Source organism: Corvus hawaiiensis, chromosome 23 (assembly GCF_020740725.1).
Source record: "Corvus hawaiiensis isolate bCorHaw1 chromosome 23, bCorHaw1.pri.cur, whole genome shotgun sequence".
NCBI classification, from domain to species: domain Eukaryota; kingdom Metazoa; phylum Chordata; class Aves; order Passeriformes; family Corvidae; genus Corvus; species Corvus hawaiiensis.
This window is the reverse complement of record NC_063235.1, coordinates 7,570,918-7,586,594: the sequence shown is the minus strand read 5'-3', so window position 1 is coordinate 7,586,594 and position 15,677 is coordinate 7,570,918. Positions and strand designations below refer to the sequence as shown.

Genomic DNA, 15,677 nt, shown 5'->3' with positions numbered 1-15,677 from the left:
TTATGGGCATCTACAAAGTGATGTGTGAGTGACAGGCTGTGTACGATCCGCGCCGGGGCTCTGCCGGCAAGTTGTGTTCTTCCAATTTTAATGGAAAGCTCCCCGGCGAGGGGGGAGAGCAAAAATTGGTGTGTCTATAGGTGTGTGTGCTCCGAGGGGACTGGGTCGGTGGTGCCAGTGCGTCGTGGGTGGGTGCAGGGAGACCTGGGTGCTCCAATCCCCATCCCTGGGGAGCCCGAGCCGCGGTGTAACCGGAGCCGGGGGGCAGCTGGGTGGGAGCCGAGCATGGGGCTGGGGCACTACAGGACGCCTGGGTCCTCTGGACTAGTTGGCTGCAGCTCCCTGTTTCCATCAGCACCCCGGGCACTGCCCACCCTGCTCCTGCCTCAGTTTCCCCATCGCTATCCATGTCCCTGCTGCATGGCACTGGCAGACCCCTTCTTCACACCCCCAGCTTTTGGTGGACCACCGTGGCCTCTCAAAGGGGAGGGTGAATTGTGTTTTGGGGTCAAACCCCAGCAGCTTCCAGTGGTGTGGGATGAGAGTCTGCAGTGCTGCCCTGGTGTTTTTGGGTGCCTGGGGGGGTCCCTGGAGCTTGCGGGTGCTGCCATGGGGCATTGTACCCCCCAAGTGGGTGTGATCCTGTGTGCACACAGAGGCGGGTGCTGCGCATCCAGGTGCCGGCACACCTGCGCGTGTACCTGTAACACAAGTGTGCACCCCCTGTGTGCTCGCCAGTGCCTGTGCGTGTTCCTGCACCTGTGCGTACCTGTACACACTTGTCACATGTGTGTGACCCACCCGTGTGCTCACTGGTGCCCACACATGTTCCTGTCCCTGTGTGTGCACCCACACCACTGTAGGTGTGTGAGGTGCACCTGTAGGAGGCCTGTGTGCACACACGTGTGCAAATCCTCCCCCATGCATGTACCTGTGCACACACCTGTGTGTGCACAACCACGTTGTGCACATTCAGGCCTGTTAGTGGGTGCATCGCCTCCACGCCCACATATTTGTGGGTGCCAGGCTGCCGGCATGATGGGGCAGGGGTTGCCCCCACCTCCCCACACCCCTGCCCCGTCACGCCAGCGTTGGCATCGTCCTCAGTGGCTCCCACACCCCAGCTCGGCCCCAACCGGCCGCATCTCCCAGGAAACAGGATCCACAGCCAGGAGTTTCCGCTCAACTCGTGTGTGCCTCCCACAAAAAAAAAAAAAAAAAAAAAAAAAAAAAAAAAAAAAAAGGAAGAAAAAAACCCACCCTGACACCAGCACGGCCGTTAATCCTGCCCAGCTCATTCTGCTTTTCTTGTCTAGCCTGTTTCTAAAATTGGCCAAGGGAGGCAACTGGCTGCTCTCCCCCCACCCAGACCCCCCCTCGGTCCCCACCTGGTCGCCCCGGCGCGGTGTCAGCACCTGGACCCCGTCACCCCATTGCCTGCGTGCTGGGGCTGCGATGGGGGCGGCGCTGGTGCCCGGCATGGGGTGTGGGTGGGCACCAGCTGACCCAGGACCCCGGTGGGCGCATTGTCAGCATCCTCCCATCCCGGCGGGCGCCCCTTTGCTGCCCTGGGCAGCCCCCCAGCCCCAGCGCCGGGGGAGCATGGCTGTGCCGAGCGAGCCTTCGGCATGGGCACGCGTCCATCTGGCGCCTTCCAAATGTTACTGGCCTCGCAGGATCCCGGCTCCGCTCGGCGTTAACCCGCAGCGCCCCGGTGGGGAACGGGGGGACCTGGGCATCGCCGCTGCGACCCCCCTGGGGGCTCCAGCAGGGTGTCGGGGGGCTGTGCAGCTGCCCGGGGTGCCCCTGCTGGGGGTGGGGGTGGCGTGGGCAGCCAGCAGAGCCCCCTCCGCGCCAGCGCGGCCACGGGTGTTACATGACCCGGCGTGGCCGGCGCTGGGCAGGGACACACCGGGGCTGTGACTCATGCTGTGGCTATAACAGGGAGCCCGGAGAGGGGGGCCGCGACCATCTGCGCAGCCTCAGGGCTGCCAGCACACTGCGGGGCCCTGGGGCGCGCTCCCCACGCCGGGGCACAGCACCCGCGGCACCGCCGGGAGCAGCCGGCGCACGGAGACGCGCGGGCAAATGCACCCGGCACCCCGGGGAGCGCCCGGTAGCCGGAGCTGGCACCCCGAGGGAGGGGTGCTGGTGTGTCCCGTATCCTCCCGCAGGCAGGGAGAGGGCAGAGGAGGGGGCCCGGAGGCTGCTCGCCTCCCGCGCCGGCTCGACGGGGCGGGGGAACAAAGCTGGCACCGAGGGAAGAGCTAAATTTAGCCCGTTTCCCTGCTAGCTCTGAACTGCGGCGCTGGGCTCCAGCCGGCCGAGGTGCCACCATCGCTGCGGTCCATCTGTCGAGCCGTTCCCCAGCCCCCTCGAGCCCCCCCAAGCCAGGGAGGAGGGTCAGACCCCTCCAGGGCCAAGGGGGTTGGGGGCTGCATCCACGCTGGGCGTCACCTGAGTGCCTCCCAGCCTCTGGGGGACAGCGGGGTACCCACGTTTGTGGGGCAGGAGGGGAGGGTCCTCTCCTGGGGGAAGGGGTTCTTGACTGGGAGGATGATTGCGGGGCGAAATGGTCGCTGGAGCAGGGGTGGTCATTGTGGGGAGATGGTTTCTCGCGGGGCAGATGGGCATCACAGGGAGATGGTCTTTGAGGGGGAATAGTCATTGAAGGGGAAATGGTCATTAAGGGGGGGATGATCATTGCAGGGAGGATGGTCATGGCAGGAGAGATGGTCCTTGTGCGGAAGATGGTGCTTGAAGGCAAGGTGGATCTTGCAGGGGAGATGGTTGTTGCGGGAGGGATGGCTCTTGCAGGGGAGATGGCTTCTTGTGGGGGAAATGGTCATTGCAAGAGAGATGGTCATTGTAGGAGAGATGGTCCTTGTAGGAGAGATGGTCCTTGCAGGGGAGATGGTTCCTCCTGAGGGAGACGGTTCTTGCAGGGAAGATGGTTTATTGCAGCAGCAGGAATAGGGGCCTGACCAGGCATCCCCACCCCTGCCCACCTCAAGGGCACCGTGCCATGTTCTGGTGCTGAGGGCTGAACCTATCAAGGGTCCCACAGGCTCCAGGACTCCCAGGCCTGGCGGATGCCACCAGCCGAGCGGGCGCTGCGCTACAGGAGACCCCAGTGGCAGTGGCACATCCAGGGCCAGGTCCAGGAGAAGGGCCACATCCCCTGACTCAGCACCATCCCCAGAAGCATAGGGGTGTCCCTGGGGTCCCTGTTGCTAGGACCAGGGGGATTGCAGGGAAATGAACTCCCCAGCCACCTTCCCGCAGCGCTGATGGGGAGATGCCAAGATCTTTGGCACCCTGGTTATAGCCCAGTGGTCCTGGATCCTCCTTCCCAGTGCCAGGGCGGGTGTCTGAGCTTGCCCTGGGGATGTGACACCCTGGGATGATGTGAGAGGGCAGAACCCAGGTGTGTTTGCCCCACGTGCCAGCCAATCCCTTCCTGGCACTGCCGTCTCTTCCTGCAGCACCCCCAGAGAGCGTTGGAGGGACGTGTCCCCTCACCAACTCCCTGCTTGGGGGGCACCCAGAAAAAACCTCTGGTAGCCCCACGAAGGGAACTGGCGGCCAGGCAGCTCGTCTGGACCCGTTACCTAAGATGAAACCCAGGCGCCATCTGCTCCATCTCTTAATTAAGAGCATGGCAGAAGAGTCAGGGCGGCGGGGGGACGTGGTGACGGCAGGGGAGATGTGACAGCGGGGTTCCAACCATAGGGTGACAACTGAAGGAAGGGTCAGGGCTGCCTGCAGGCACCGCGTGCCCCAGCACCCATCTGTGCCCACCCTTCTGGACCCCCAGCTCTTGCCCTGCTCCCAGTCACAGGCTGGCGGGTCCCCAAGGTGGGTGTGTGCTCTGGGAGCTGCCAGTGGTACCCAGAGAGGACCCCAAACACCGCTGGCGCTGATGGGTGCCCCACTTCAGAGGGGGGCAGGGTGCTGGCAGGGGATGAGGTGTGGGGAGGAAGAGGAGGGAGCAGGACCCGGGTGCTTTGGGGTCTGTGATGCTGATTTAGAGGGGACGTGGAGGTCGGCGTGGAGGGGGTGCAGGCGGAGGGACCCCCCGCGTGGCTCAGGGAGGAGGTGGCCAGTGGGGGCTGGCTGGGGAACACGGAAACCCTCGGCAAGCGCCTGCCAGGAAGCTGTCACTGGAGGGGATTTTCCATTGGTGTCAGCAGGCGCAGGACGGGCTGGGGGGAACTCGTGGGGCGGGGGTTGGGGGCGCCTGGGAGGGGACCAGGGGGGTGCGAGGGGCGGGGCGCAGAGGGGACAAGCTCCCCGATGCCCCAGGGGCGTGTGTGGGGGGAGCTGCACCCCCGTGGTGCCCCCCGATTGGCGGGAACAGGGGAGGGAAACCTCCGCCGTGCCCTGTGTGTGTGAGTGCGCAAGGAGAGGCACCGCCACGGCGTCCCCGTGTGGGACACGAGCGGGACACCCCCGATGCCACTCGCGGGGGGGGAGGCAAGGAGGGCAGCCCTGCAGTGGAAGGCCAGCTGTGCACACAGGACACGGGTGGCAGGGGGAGCCGGAGAGCCCCCTACGCCCACGTGGGGGTACTTAGGGCCACCCCAAACCCTCGCAGCGCCCCGCGGTGCCCAGGGACCCCCGAGGCGGTGGGGAAATAGGGAGGACGCCCCGTCCCCGCCGCTGCCGCCGCGGGCGGCTGGGCACGGCGCCCCGGCGGGGTGGGAGGCGTTGGGCCAGCGTGTCCCCATCTGTGTGGCGGCTGTGTCCCTGCCGCCTGCCTGTCTCCCGGTGGCATCTCCGGCCCCACCCTGACGTCTGGGTGGCCTCGGAGCCGGGCACCAAACCACGTCCGTGTCCTGCGGGGCCATCCCTCCATCTCCCCGCCGCCACGCCGGTGCCAAGACAGCCCCTCCGTGCCCGCCCTGTGCCAGCGCTGGGGGTCGGGGCTGGGTGCCAGCAGCCTCGGGGAGCTTAGGGGGGCTTGGGGGCTCCTGCAGCCCCCTGCACCCTCGTGCTGCCACCCCACGGCACGCTTTGCACCAAAGGGGGACCCTGTCTGGGTGGAGTGGGGGAGGCGGAGGTACATTCTGCCGGGTTGGCCGGAGCTTGGAGCAACCTAGTCTAGTGGAAGGTGTCCCTGCCCATGGCAGGGGGTTGGAACGAGATGAGCTTTAAGGTCCCTTCCAACCCAAACCATTCCATGATTCTGATTCCTCTCGCCGCCAACCTCCGTCAAGCCTGAAACCGTTAAACTAATTAAAGCTTTGCAGCAGCAGGATTAAGCCCGGGCAGGGGAGGTGGGAGCCCAGGTAGTCGATTAGTTCACCAGGCGAGGATATTGGATTTCTGCGAGGCGAGTCAGCAGTCTTCGGGGGCTGTTATCTTTGCAGGGCTGCGGGGTCAGGAGGTGGGAAGCGGAGGTGACTGCAATCTCGCCCGCTTCATCCCCCCGCTCTTCATCCTCACCCCCCCGGCCCCGCCGCAGCACCCGGTCTGGCCGCCTCTCCCCCGCCCGCGGCGCCCATCTCTATCTCTCCTTCTCCCTCCGTCCCTCCTCGCTTGTGTGGTCTCGGCTGGTGTTTTGTAACCAGCGAGGAGAAAAAAAAAAATTAGAAGAAATTTTTTTTAAAAGGGAAAAAATAAAAAAAAAATAAGGAAAAAGGCCCTACCCCTGGCGAGGAAGCCAGGAATGGCGAGGTCCGGAGAGCCTAATGGGAAACATGTGGCGGCTGCCTGGGGCTGAGCGGGGAGGTGAAAGTGAGCGCGGCGGCGCGGCGAACATCCCGGTGCGCCCCGCTGCCCCCCCCGCAGCCCTCTCCGCACCGCAGCCCCCTCCGCACCGCCGCTGCCGGGCTCCCACCTGCGCCCCGCACCCTGGTGGGCGGGGAGGGGATGGTGGGTGCTGCCTACGCCGTGGTGGGTGGGTGTTTGGGGGGTGCAGGTGGTCCCCGCTCTGGGGGTGGTTTGGACGGGGTGAGGGCGGAGTCCCGGTGCAGGGAGTGTCCCCCGCGTGTCACGGGACACGTGGCCCCCTGTGGGGCCGAGGGCAGGAGCCGGACACCGGTGGTGTGGGGTAAGAGCCGCGGGATGTGTCCAGCGCTTCCAGCACCCGGGGTCGCGCACCGGGGATGAACGTGGGCAATGCAGAGCATGGGCCGTGGGGCGTCCGGAGACCCCACACACCCCGGTGGGGACCCCACGGGCATCCCGCAGTGTTTGCCAAGGCATCCGCAGCTCCGTGCGGCACGGACGCACGGGGAGGGGCGGCGCAGAGCTGGGGGGTTGCATCCCGACACCCCCAACACCCCGAACGTCCCCGTCGAGCCGTGCGCAGCGTGTGCAGCGGGGACCAGCTCCCGGCGGCTGTTCTGGAAAACCTCCCGTTTGTTTCCTTCCTGCCTGCCTCCCCTCCGACAGCTCCCTGGGCACACCAGCAGCCTCAGCAGAGACGAGACCGGTCTTTCTAGCACATATTTTCCTGCTCCACATAGCCCTTGGTGTAACTTTGCACCGAGGTGCCCGCATCTCCGCGGTGCCAGCGCTGCGCCCAAAGGCTGGCGAGGAGACGGGGAAAGGGGGGGATGCGGATGGACTGACAGGTTTGAATTCTCTTTCCCTGCCTTGTTGATAAGTTGTCACGCTAATCCAGACACCGGGAAGAGCCTGGATCACGCCGAGCGGCTGCGTGTGTGTGTCTGCGGGTGTGTGCTGGGGGAGGGAGCCAACCGGCAGGGATTCACACGCGGCTCTGGGGAGGGAAAACAGGCGGACATGCTGGCACGGGGGGACTGCGAGGGACCGAGTGGCTCCACCGTGCACCCCTGTGCCACATGGGCAGCGGCTGTGGGTGCCTCAACCTCCTGCAGGAGAGCGAGGGGCCAAAGCTTTATGCACACGCGTGTGCAATGCTCACATCCGTGTGGATTATGCACACGTGTGCCTACAGCCTGGTGGGGAGATGCTCCCCCTCGTATGGGCAGTCCCGGTTCAAGGCATGGACACGGTGGGGAGGAAAGGGTTGTCCTGCCCCAAAACGCCACCCTGGGCATCCTGTGATGGGGGGAAGGGCACAGCGTGGGTGTCCCCGCGGGCTGTGGCTTCGAGGGGGAGGCGTCAACGGGTGGCACACGGCGTGCCCAGCCCTGCGGGCACCCACGGCGGCCGGGGCAAGTGGTGCTCCCAGGGTAGGGGGCCACTGGGCTGATGTGCGGGGGTCTCTCTCGAGCAGATGGGAGCTCGGTCGCCTGCCAGCCCCTCGCACTGGAGAACGGTGCCAGCCCGCCAGCCGAGTGGTTCCCGCGTGCCCAGGGCTCCGGCCCCCGCCAGCCCGGCAGCGACGGCGACAGCAGGAGCTTCCGAGTGAACCTGCACTGCAAACACCCCCGGAACAGGTACCTGGGGGCCTCACCCCAAAAATGGGGAGCGGCACCAAGCGGCATCTTGCTGCCGATGTTCTGTCCATCCTGTCTGGGAGATACAGGGCAAGGGGCTCCCCCGCTCTGCACGGCCTCCCGGCTTGGGATTTTGGGGCGCATAGAGGGGCTGCAGCCCCCACGGAGTGCAGAGTGGGCTGTGCAGTGGGCACGCGGTGCCCGTCACCCACCCGTGAGTGCCTGAGCCACCCCACTACCACCCTCGCTGTACCCCATTCCAACGAGGGGAAACTGAGGCAGACGCCACAGAGGGGCGTCCCGGCGAGTGGAGGGGTGGCACCGGGCAGTGTCGCCGTCAGTGGGGGTTGCAGCTGTGCGTGGGGTGTCCGCGGGTGGGTGGGAGCCGGGGGGGGTGTGGGATGTGCTGAGCCACCTCCTCGGGCGAAGACCCCCCCCGTGTGTCCGGAGCGCGGCTCGCCGGGGACACCTAGTGGCAGCGCCACCAAAGGACCCCCGCCACCCCCCGCCCCCCCCGCCCCACGGAGCGGCTGGTGGGGATGGGAGGGGGGCGTAAACCTGTCCCCTCTGTCCCCCAGATCAGAGGCGGCCTCCCCCTCTTTGCCCACCCCCCCGCAGCCCCGACGCCACGGTGATGGGCGGCCGTGGGAGCTCGGGAGGATCAGCCCCTGGCATGTCCCGTGGAGGGACTGGCACAGGGGTGGTGAGCGCTTAAGTGAGTCCCCCCCCCCGTGTGGGGCTGACCCTGAACACCCCTTCCTTTGCAGAGAGCTCAAGTGCAATAGCAGGAGCAGCAGCAACGCCGAGGGTAAGTTCCAGTCCCAGCCCCCCCAGACACCCAAACTCTGCCCTATGGCGGTGTGGGGAAACCCAGACCCTCACGGGAACCAGCTACCCCTCTCCACCTGGGAGGGGGCTCCGTGCTGGGGGCTGGCATGGGTGGTCCTGGTGTGGGGAGGACATCCAGCCCCCTGCTCCTGAGCTGCGGAAGGCATCCAGACCCCCTTGAGCTGGGGAAGGGGTTCAGCCCCTCTTGAACTGGAGAAGGGGGTAGACCCCCTGAGTTGGAGAGGGCATCCAATTTCCCCAAGTCCCCATTTTCCCAGCTGTTAGCAGGGCTGACAACATTCCTGCAGTGCCAGCCAGGTCCTTGCTGGTGACAGGGCAGGGTGAGCTGGGGGATGGATATGGGGACCTCATCCCTGAGAATGGGGGGATGGAGTGAGGCTCTGCTGGCTGCTTTCGGCTGGGAGTGCCTGTGGAGCCTCACTGTCCCCCTCTCTGCTGCCCATAGGTCCTGGTGTCACCTTCCCTGACCCCCATGTCAGCAACTGCTCGGCCAAGCGGCACGCGGGGGAGGAGGAGGTCAGGATGCGCGTGAAGCCCCCGGGCCCAGTGGTAACGACCAGCGTTGTGCGTGGCTCGCCTGACTACGTCCGAGAGCCCAAATTCTACCCGCCGGGACACCCGGTGCAGCGGCCCCCAGCCTGCCCGGCCGAGAAGGCGTTATCCTGCAGTGTGCTCAGCTTCCCTGAGGGGTCGTGCCCCGCGCTCGGCCGGGAGCACCAGGCAGGCTCGCTGCTGCACGGCGACCCGGCCGACCGCTGCCAGAGCGTCCACGGGGGCACCAAGGCGGCCGAGGACCTGCTGGGCTGTGCCGGGGAGCCCCGGATCCTGGGGGGTAGCGCGGAGGAGGCATCCGCCCGCGATCGGGCGCCCAAAACCTTCCCCAACGCGACACTGGCCTCGGGCCGCTGCAACATAGACAGCATCCTCGCCTTGCTCCGGAGCAAGTGCGGCAACGGGCACATCAACCTCCACCCCGTGGTGCAGCTCATCGACATCATGAAGGACCTCAACCGCCTCTCCGAGGACCTCAAGAACAGTGGGGTGCACCTGGACTGTGGCAGCCTCCGTGGTGGCGGCGGGGCTCACGAGGACAGCCGCCTCCTGCCCGCCGACCGCGACCTCCAGTACAGCTTCTTCTCCTCACCCTCCCTGGCCAACAGCATCCGCAGCCCCGAGGAGCGGGGGGTGCTCCTCAAATCCGACCCGTCGCGGCACCCCCGGCCCCCGGCACGTGATGGAGAAGCTGACGGAGGCGGGGGGAGCACCCCGCAGCCCCCTGGACACAGTGGGGGCGTGGGGGGCATCTCCAAAGCGCCGGCGGATGAAGCCGGCTGCTCCCAGCCCGATGCCAGCGATTACTCGGAACTGGCCGAGGCGGACATCCTGAACGAGCTGGCCTCCCTGGCGTGCCCAGGGACACAGCTGCTGGAGTCGCAGGCGATGGAGCCACAGCCCCAGTTGCTGCCAGCCCAAGAGCTGGACTCCCAATCCCGGCTGTTGGATTCCCAGTCCCTGGAGTCACAGCCCCAGCTGCTTGATTCGCAGAGCCTGGAGCCGCTGCCAGAGTCGCTGGAGCTGCAAAACCTGGAGCCGTTGGGGCTCCAGTCGCTGGAGCCGCTCTCTGAGTCGCTGGAGCTGCAGTCGCTGGAACCCCTGTCCGAGTCGCTGGAGCTGCAGTCGCTTGAGCCGCTGGCGGAGCCTCTGGGGCTGCAGACCCTGGAGCCGCTGCCCGGAGCTCTGGAGCCCCCACTGCTGCCCACTGAGCCCTCGCTGCTGGAGCCGCAGCCGCTGGGAACCGTCTCGGAGCTGCTGGAGGCACAGCCAGGCGCTGGGGACCCTCTGCGGCCCCACGGGCTGCAGCCCCGGCTCGGGGGGTGTCCCCTGAGCACCATGGTGAAGCGGGGTCCCTGTGGGGGTCGGGGGGCCGGGCGGTGTGGCGAAGACCACCGCAAGTACGCCCTGCGCCGGACAGACAAGCCAAAGATGCTGTGCCGCCGGAGGAGGGCGGGGCGAGGGCGCCGGGTGGACGTCACCCCCGAGAGCCGCGTCCTGTCCCCCCTCGCCCTGCCCGCTGAGATGCCCCCCGGGCCCGAGGAGCCTGACACCCCACTGCTGAGCCCCCTGCCGCCACCGCCCCCCACCACTCTGGACCCCGACGAGATGCCCAAAGCCCCCACGGCGGGGAAGAAGAACAAGTGCCGGGGGGTGAGGAAGATGGTGGTGAAGATGGCCAAGATCCCCGTGTCCCTGGGGAGGAGGAACAAGACCACCTACAAGGTGTCATCGCTCAGCAGCAACTTGAACCTGGAGGGGAAGGAGCTGGCAGCCAGCAGCTCCATGGAGCCCACACCGCTGCTCAAGATGAAGAACAATGGGCGCAACGTGGTCGTGGTGTTCCCCCCTGGCGAGATGCCCATTATCCTGAAGCGCAAGCGGGGCCGGCCTCCCAAAAACCTGCTGCTGGGCCAAGCCAAGCCCAAGGAACCCACGCCGGAGGTGAAGAAGAGGAGGAGGAGGAAGCAGAAGCTGGCCTCGCCCCAGCCCTCCTACATCGCTGACACCAATGACAGCAAAGCCGACTACTCGGATGTGTTGGCCAAGCTGGCCTTCCTCAACCGGCAGAGCCAGTGCTCGGGGCGCTGCTCCCCGCCCCGCTGCTGGACCCCCAGCGAGCCCGAGTCCATCCACCAAGCCCCCGACACCCAGAGCATCTCCCACTTCCTGCACCGTGTCCAGGGCTTCCGCCGGCGCGGCGGCAAGGCGGGGGGCTTCGGTGGGCGCGGGGGGGGCCACGCTGCCCGTGCCGCGCGCTGCTCCTTCAGCGACTTCTTCGAGGGCATCGGGAAGAAGAAGAAAGCCCCCACCACCCTCCACGCTGACCCCGTGCACCCACGCAAGCGCGGCCGGCCAGAGCCCGATCCCGTGGGAAAACCCAAGCGCAAGCGACGGGCGCGCAAGAACGGGGCGCTCTTCCCCGAACCCAACTCCGGGCAGAGCTTTGGGGACGGCCCCACCGGAGAATGGGGCGGGGGGGGAGAAGGGCAGCCCCTGGACCCCCCACCACGGCCACCCCGGCAGCCAGGCCGGACGCAACGGTGGCTACCAAGGGGCCGAGGCGAGACCCTTCCATGCGGCGGGGCTGGAGTCGGGCTCCTCCAGCCGTGCTGGTTTCTATGCCAGCAGCGCGCCGTCCTCGCAGACAGAGACCGGTCCGGAGCGGCACAGCCTCTTCACCGGATACTTCCGCTCCTTGCTGGACTCAGATGACTCCTCCGACCTGCTGGACTTCGCCCTCTCCGCGTCCCGCTCCGAGTCCCGTAAATCGGCGGCTGCCTACACGGCCCCCCCGGCCGCGCTGCCCGGCCAGCGGGGCATGGCTGCCTACACAGCCCGGGGTGGCAAAGTGGCAGCGGCCAACCCTGGTGCCGAAGCCGCCTTCCATGCAGCCATGCAGGGCCGGCCGGCATTCCCGCCTGGCCGTGCCTCCAGCGGCTACGGGGTGACCCAAGGCTCGTCAGAGTGCCGGGGCACCGAGTCCTTCCCCAAACTGGCCCCGCCGTCGGCCGTGTCCCGGTCACCCACGGCTCACCCGGCGGCCAGCGGCACCCCCGGCTATTCCCCGTACGGCAGCTATGGCAGCACCGGGCAGAGCGTGGCACCCGCCAGCGTGTTCCCACCAGGAAAGCAGTACCCATCAGCACAGGACTGCCCCAGCAGCAAGGACTGCAGCTTCGCCTACGGCAGTGGCAGCAGCCTCCCGTCCTCGCCCAGCAGTGCCCACAGTGCCGGCTACGCGCCACCGACAGCTGGTCCCAGTTTGCCACTGGGAAAAGCCGCCTTCTTCAACAGTGCCGAGCAGGGGGGGCAGTTCTCCAGCGCTGCGCACACCCCCCTACGTTGTGACAGCCGGGCCAGCACCGTCTCGCCCGGCGGCTACATGGTGCCCAAGGGGTCAGCATCCTTCCAGCCCTCACCTGAAAATTGCCGGCAGTTCCCCAGCGCCGCGCCATGGGCCTTCCGGCAAGGCTACGGTGGGTTGGACTGGAGCTCAGAAGCCTTCAGCCAGCTCTACAACCCGGGCTTTGAGTGCCACCTCAACGAACCCAACGTCATCCTGGACATCTCCAACTACACCCCGCAGAAAGCCAAGCAGCAGACGGTCTCCGAGACCTTCTCCGAGTCCTCCTCTGACAGCACCCAGTTCAACCAGCCGGCTGGCTACCGGCGCGCCAACAGCGAGGCATCCTCCAGTGAGGGCCAGTCCAGCCTCTCCAGCCTGGAGAAGCTGATGATGGACTGGAATGAGGCATCCTCTGCCCCTGGCTACAACTGGAACCAGAGCGTCCTCTTCCAGAGTAACTCTAAGCCCGGTCGAGGCCGACGGAAGAAGGTTGATATGTTCGACACCTCCCACCTGAGCTTCTCCTCCTCTTCCTCTTCTTCCTCCGTGTACCCCTCCAAGAGGAACACAGGACCCCGGCAGCCCCGGGGTTCCCGGGGGGCTTGTGCCTCCAAGAAGGAGAGGGGGACAGGCAAGGCCAAGTTCCCCACCAAGTCACAGGCAGTGAACCCCCTCTTCCAGGAGAGCACGGACCTGGGCTTGGACTACTACAGCGGGGACAGCAGCATGTCCCCCCTGCCCTCCCAGTCCCGCGGCTTCGGGGTGGGTGAGCGGGACCCCTGCGACTACGCCGGCCCCTACTCCATGAACCCCTCCACCCCCTCAGATGGGACCTTTGTCCAGGGGTTCCAGAGCGACTCCCCTGGTTTGGGGCAGCCGGATTTGGAGAGCAAGCACTTCCCTGCCCTCCCACACCAGCTGGCAGCCCCTGGCCAGCAGACTGTGTTCGAGGCCGGTTTGCAGAAAGCCTTCTCGCCCAACTGTTCCCCGACCTTGGCCTTCAAGGAGGACCTCCGGGCAGGCAGCATCCGAAAGTTGCCTGCCTGTGACTCGCTCAAACACAGCATGCAGGGGGGGGCCCTGCCACACGCCCCACACCTGGCTTGCCGCGACCTCCCCATGCCTCAACCACACTACGACTCCCCCAGTTGCAAAAATCCCCCGTACTGGTATTCCCCCAACGCCAGCACCCGGAGCCCTTCGTACGACAGCAAGGCGGGGGCCGGGATGCTGGCAGACTTCATGGGCAGGACGGACCCCCCGTGTCTGAACCCCCATTTGAGCAGCCCAAGCAGCACCCACCCCTCCAAGGGCGAGAAGGAGCCCTTGGAGATGTCCCGGGCTCACCACCGAGGACCCTACGCTTGTCCCTTGATCAATGACTTGAACATCTCCCCCGTACCAAGAGACTCAATGTTGCAGCTGCAGGACAACTACAGGTACCCCAGTTTTGCACCCCAAGGGCACCCCGTCATGGCCCCCACTCAGAAGAGCGGGTTTTTGGGACCCATGGTAGAGCAACAACACCCTGAGGACACTTTTACGGTCACCTCATTGTAGTGTCTGCTGACGTGCCAACCGGACAACGAGGTTTTGTTACAGGGTAGGTGGGGAAGAACCTGGGGGTGAGGGTGGCAGAGGGGGATGCAGGAGACCCCCAGGGCCCTTCTCATCATGTCGCCCTCTCTCTCCATGTTGTGTTTCTCTTTCAGAGGTAATTTAGCCAGCACTTTTTTCTGGAACACTTTTCAAGTTCTGTATTTAACTGGGATTGGAACCGTTTGTTTGTTTTCTAAAAAAAAAAAAAAAAAAAAAAAAAAAACAAAAAAAAAACAAAAAAAAAAAAGGAAAGAAAAAAGGAGAAAAAAAGGAAAAAAAAAGGAGAAAAAAAAAGATAAAAAATAAGTGAAACAAAAGGAAAAAAATTAATAATGATGGATGAAGAGAGAAACCCCCCATTTTTCCCCCTCCGCACTCAAACCCGCTCTGCCTGCCAACCTCCGGCTCTGCTTTCCGGACTGCCGCCCCCCCCGCCCCGCAGCAGGACAATCGGATGGACGGACGGACGGACGGACGGATGGACGGACAGACAGCGCAGGCCCCGCCAGGCCCGGCGCAGGGGCGCAGGCAGGGAGGGCAGGAGGGGATCTGGGGGTCAGCGCTGGGTGCCCCCTGCCCACAGCCCGGCCGGGGACCCCCTTGGCCGCCCCGGGGGAGGCTGTTTGGGGATTCTTTTCTTTTTCTTGTCCCTCCCCGTCCGCTCGCTCGCCGCGGGGGTTGCTCCTGCTGGACGGACACCGATGGGTGTTGGGAAGCGCTGGCCCCCACCAGGCTCTGGCAGCGTCACCAGCGGGGCTCGGAGACGCCACCATCACCAGGTAAGTGTCAGCCGCGTTCCCCGCCCCGTACGGGTCCCCCGGGAGGGTGTGCTGGGTGCTCCATGCTCTGGTGGGTTCTCCGACCCACCTGCACCCCCGCTCTGGGTGCCCTCAGCCCCTTTTGGGCTGCGAGCAGTTTCCCCGGGTGTTGCCCCACCAAGCATCAAACTGGGGACCCTGTCGGCTCCGGTGTCTGGGGGTGGCTGGAGCCTGGGATGTGGGGTGCAGGACCCCGGGTGTGCCAGAGCTGAGGGGGTGTGGGATGCCCCAGACCCCTGAGTGTTTGGGTGCCAGATGGGGGGAGCAGGGCCCGATACCCCCAGGTATGTGGGTGCCAGACAAGAATGAGCAGGACCCTGGACTGTTGGGTGTGGATGGGAAGGACCCCAGATCCCCTGGGACATGGACGCCACATTTGGGGTGAACAGGACCTCGGACCCCTGGGTGTGTGGGTGCCACATTTGGGGTGAACAGGACCTCGGACCCCTGGGTGTGTGGGTGCCAGGCCCCCGGGTCCGTGTGGGTGGGGTGGGCAGGCACCCCATGGTGGGACCCTCACCCCTCTCTCCCTCTCCCCCCAGCCACAGCACCCCCGGCCCTGCGCCCCCCACCCATCCTGGCGGCCGGAGCAGAGAGCAGAGGAGAGGAGGGGGCCACCTCCGGAGGGGACCCCGCCCCCGCTTCGCCCCCGCTTCGCCCCCGGCCCCCGCCTCGGCCGTGGCGCCGGCGCCGCGTTCTCTCTCTCCTCCCAGCCAGAAGCAGAGGGACTCTTTAAGTTTTATTTTTTATTTGATTAATTTTCATTTTCTGCACAAAACCAGCAATTGTAAATACTTTTGAAGAAAAGAAGTTAAAAAAAATGTTTAAGGATAAAAAAAAAAAAATTTAAAAAGCTGAAAAATCATACACACAAAAAAAAGAGAGAATCACGCACCGGAGGGAGAATCCAAAAATGATGGAGAACAGGCCTAAAGCATCCAAGAGCTGAATATGCAGCAGAAAAGAGCAAAAACCCCCCAGTATGCACTGAGAAAAAATTTATTTACAGATCGAGCAACAAAAAAAAAAAAAAGAAAAAAAAAGAAAAAAAAAGAAAAAGTAACAATAACCTATTTATTGTATATAATGTTTTATTATAAATTGTGTCTTGTATATTGCATTCTGTACATCTGCTGT

The 15,677-nt window shown here is 65.0% G+C and overlaps 2 protein-coding genes across 2 annotated transcripts in view; both read left to right on the top strand.

Annotated features, from left to right (window-relative positions):
* AHDC1 (AT-hook DNA binding motif containing 1) overlaps positions 1-13,956 on the top strand; it is a 48,863-nt gene extending 34,907 nt beyond the window's left edge. The window contains 5 exon segments of the mRNA XM_048326942.1: positions 7,211-7,373; positions 8,141-8,181; positions 8,668-11,249; positions 11,251-13,726; positions 13,836-13,956. Coding sequence (XP_048182899.1) covers positions 8,745-11,249; positions 11,251-13,683 — 4,938 coding nt within the window. The 5' untranslated portion in view covers positions 7,211-7,373; positions 8,141-8,181; positions 8,668-8,744 and the 3' untranslated portion in view covers positions 13,684-13,726; positions 13,836-13,956.
* Positions 13,957-14,017: 61 nt separating this feature from the next.
* LOC125337530 (basic proline-rich protein-like) lies at positions 14,018-15,470 on the top strand. Its single transcript, XM_048327367.1, has 2 exons — positions 14,018-14,501; positions 15,083-15,470. The coding sequence occupies exons 1-2, from the start codon at positions 14,055-14,057 to the stop codon at positions 15,296-15,298; spliced, it is 663 nt and encodes a 220-aa protein (XP_048183324.1). The 5' UTR covers positions 14,018-14,054; the 3' UTR covers positions 15,299-15,470.
* The last annotated feature ends 207 nt before the right edge of the window (positions 15,471-15,677 follow it).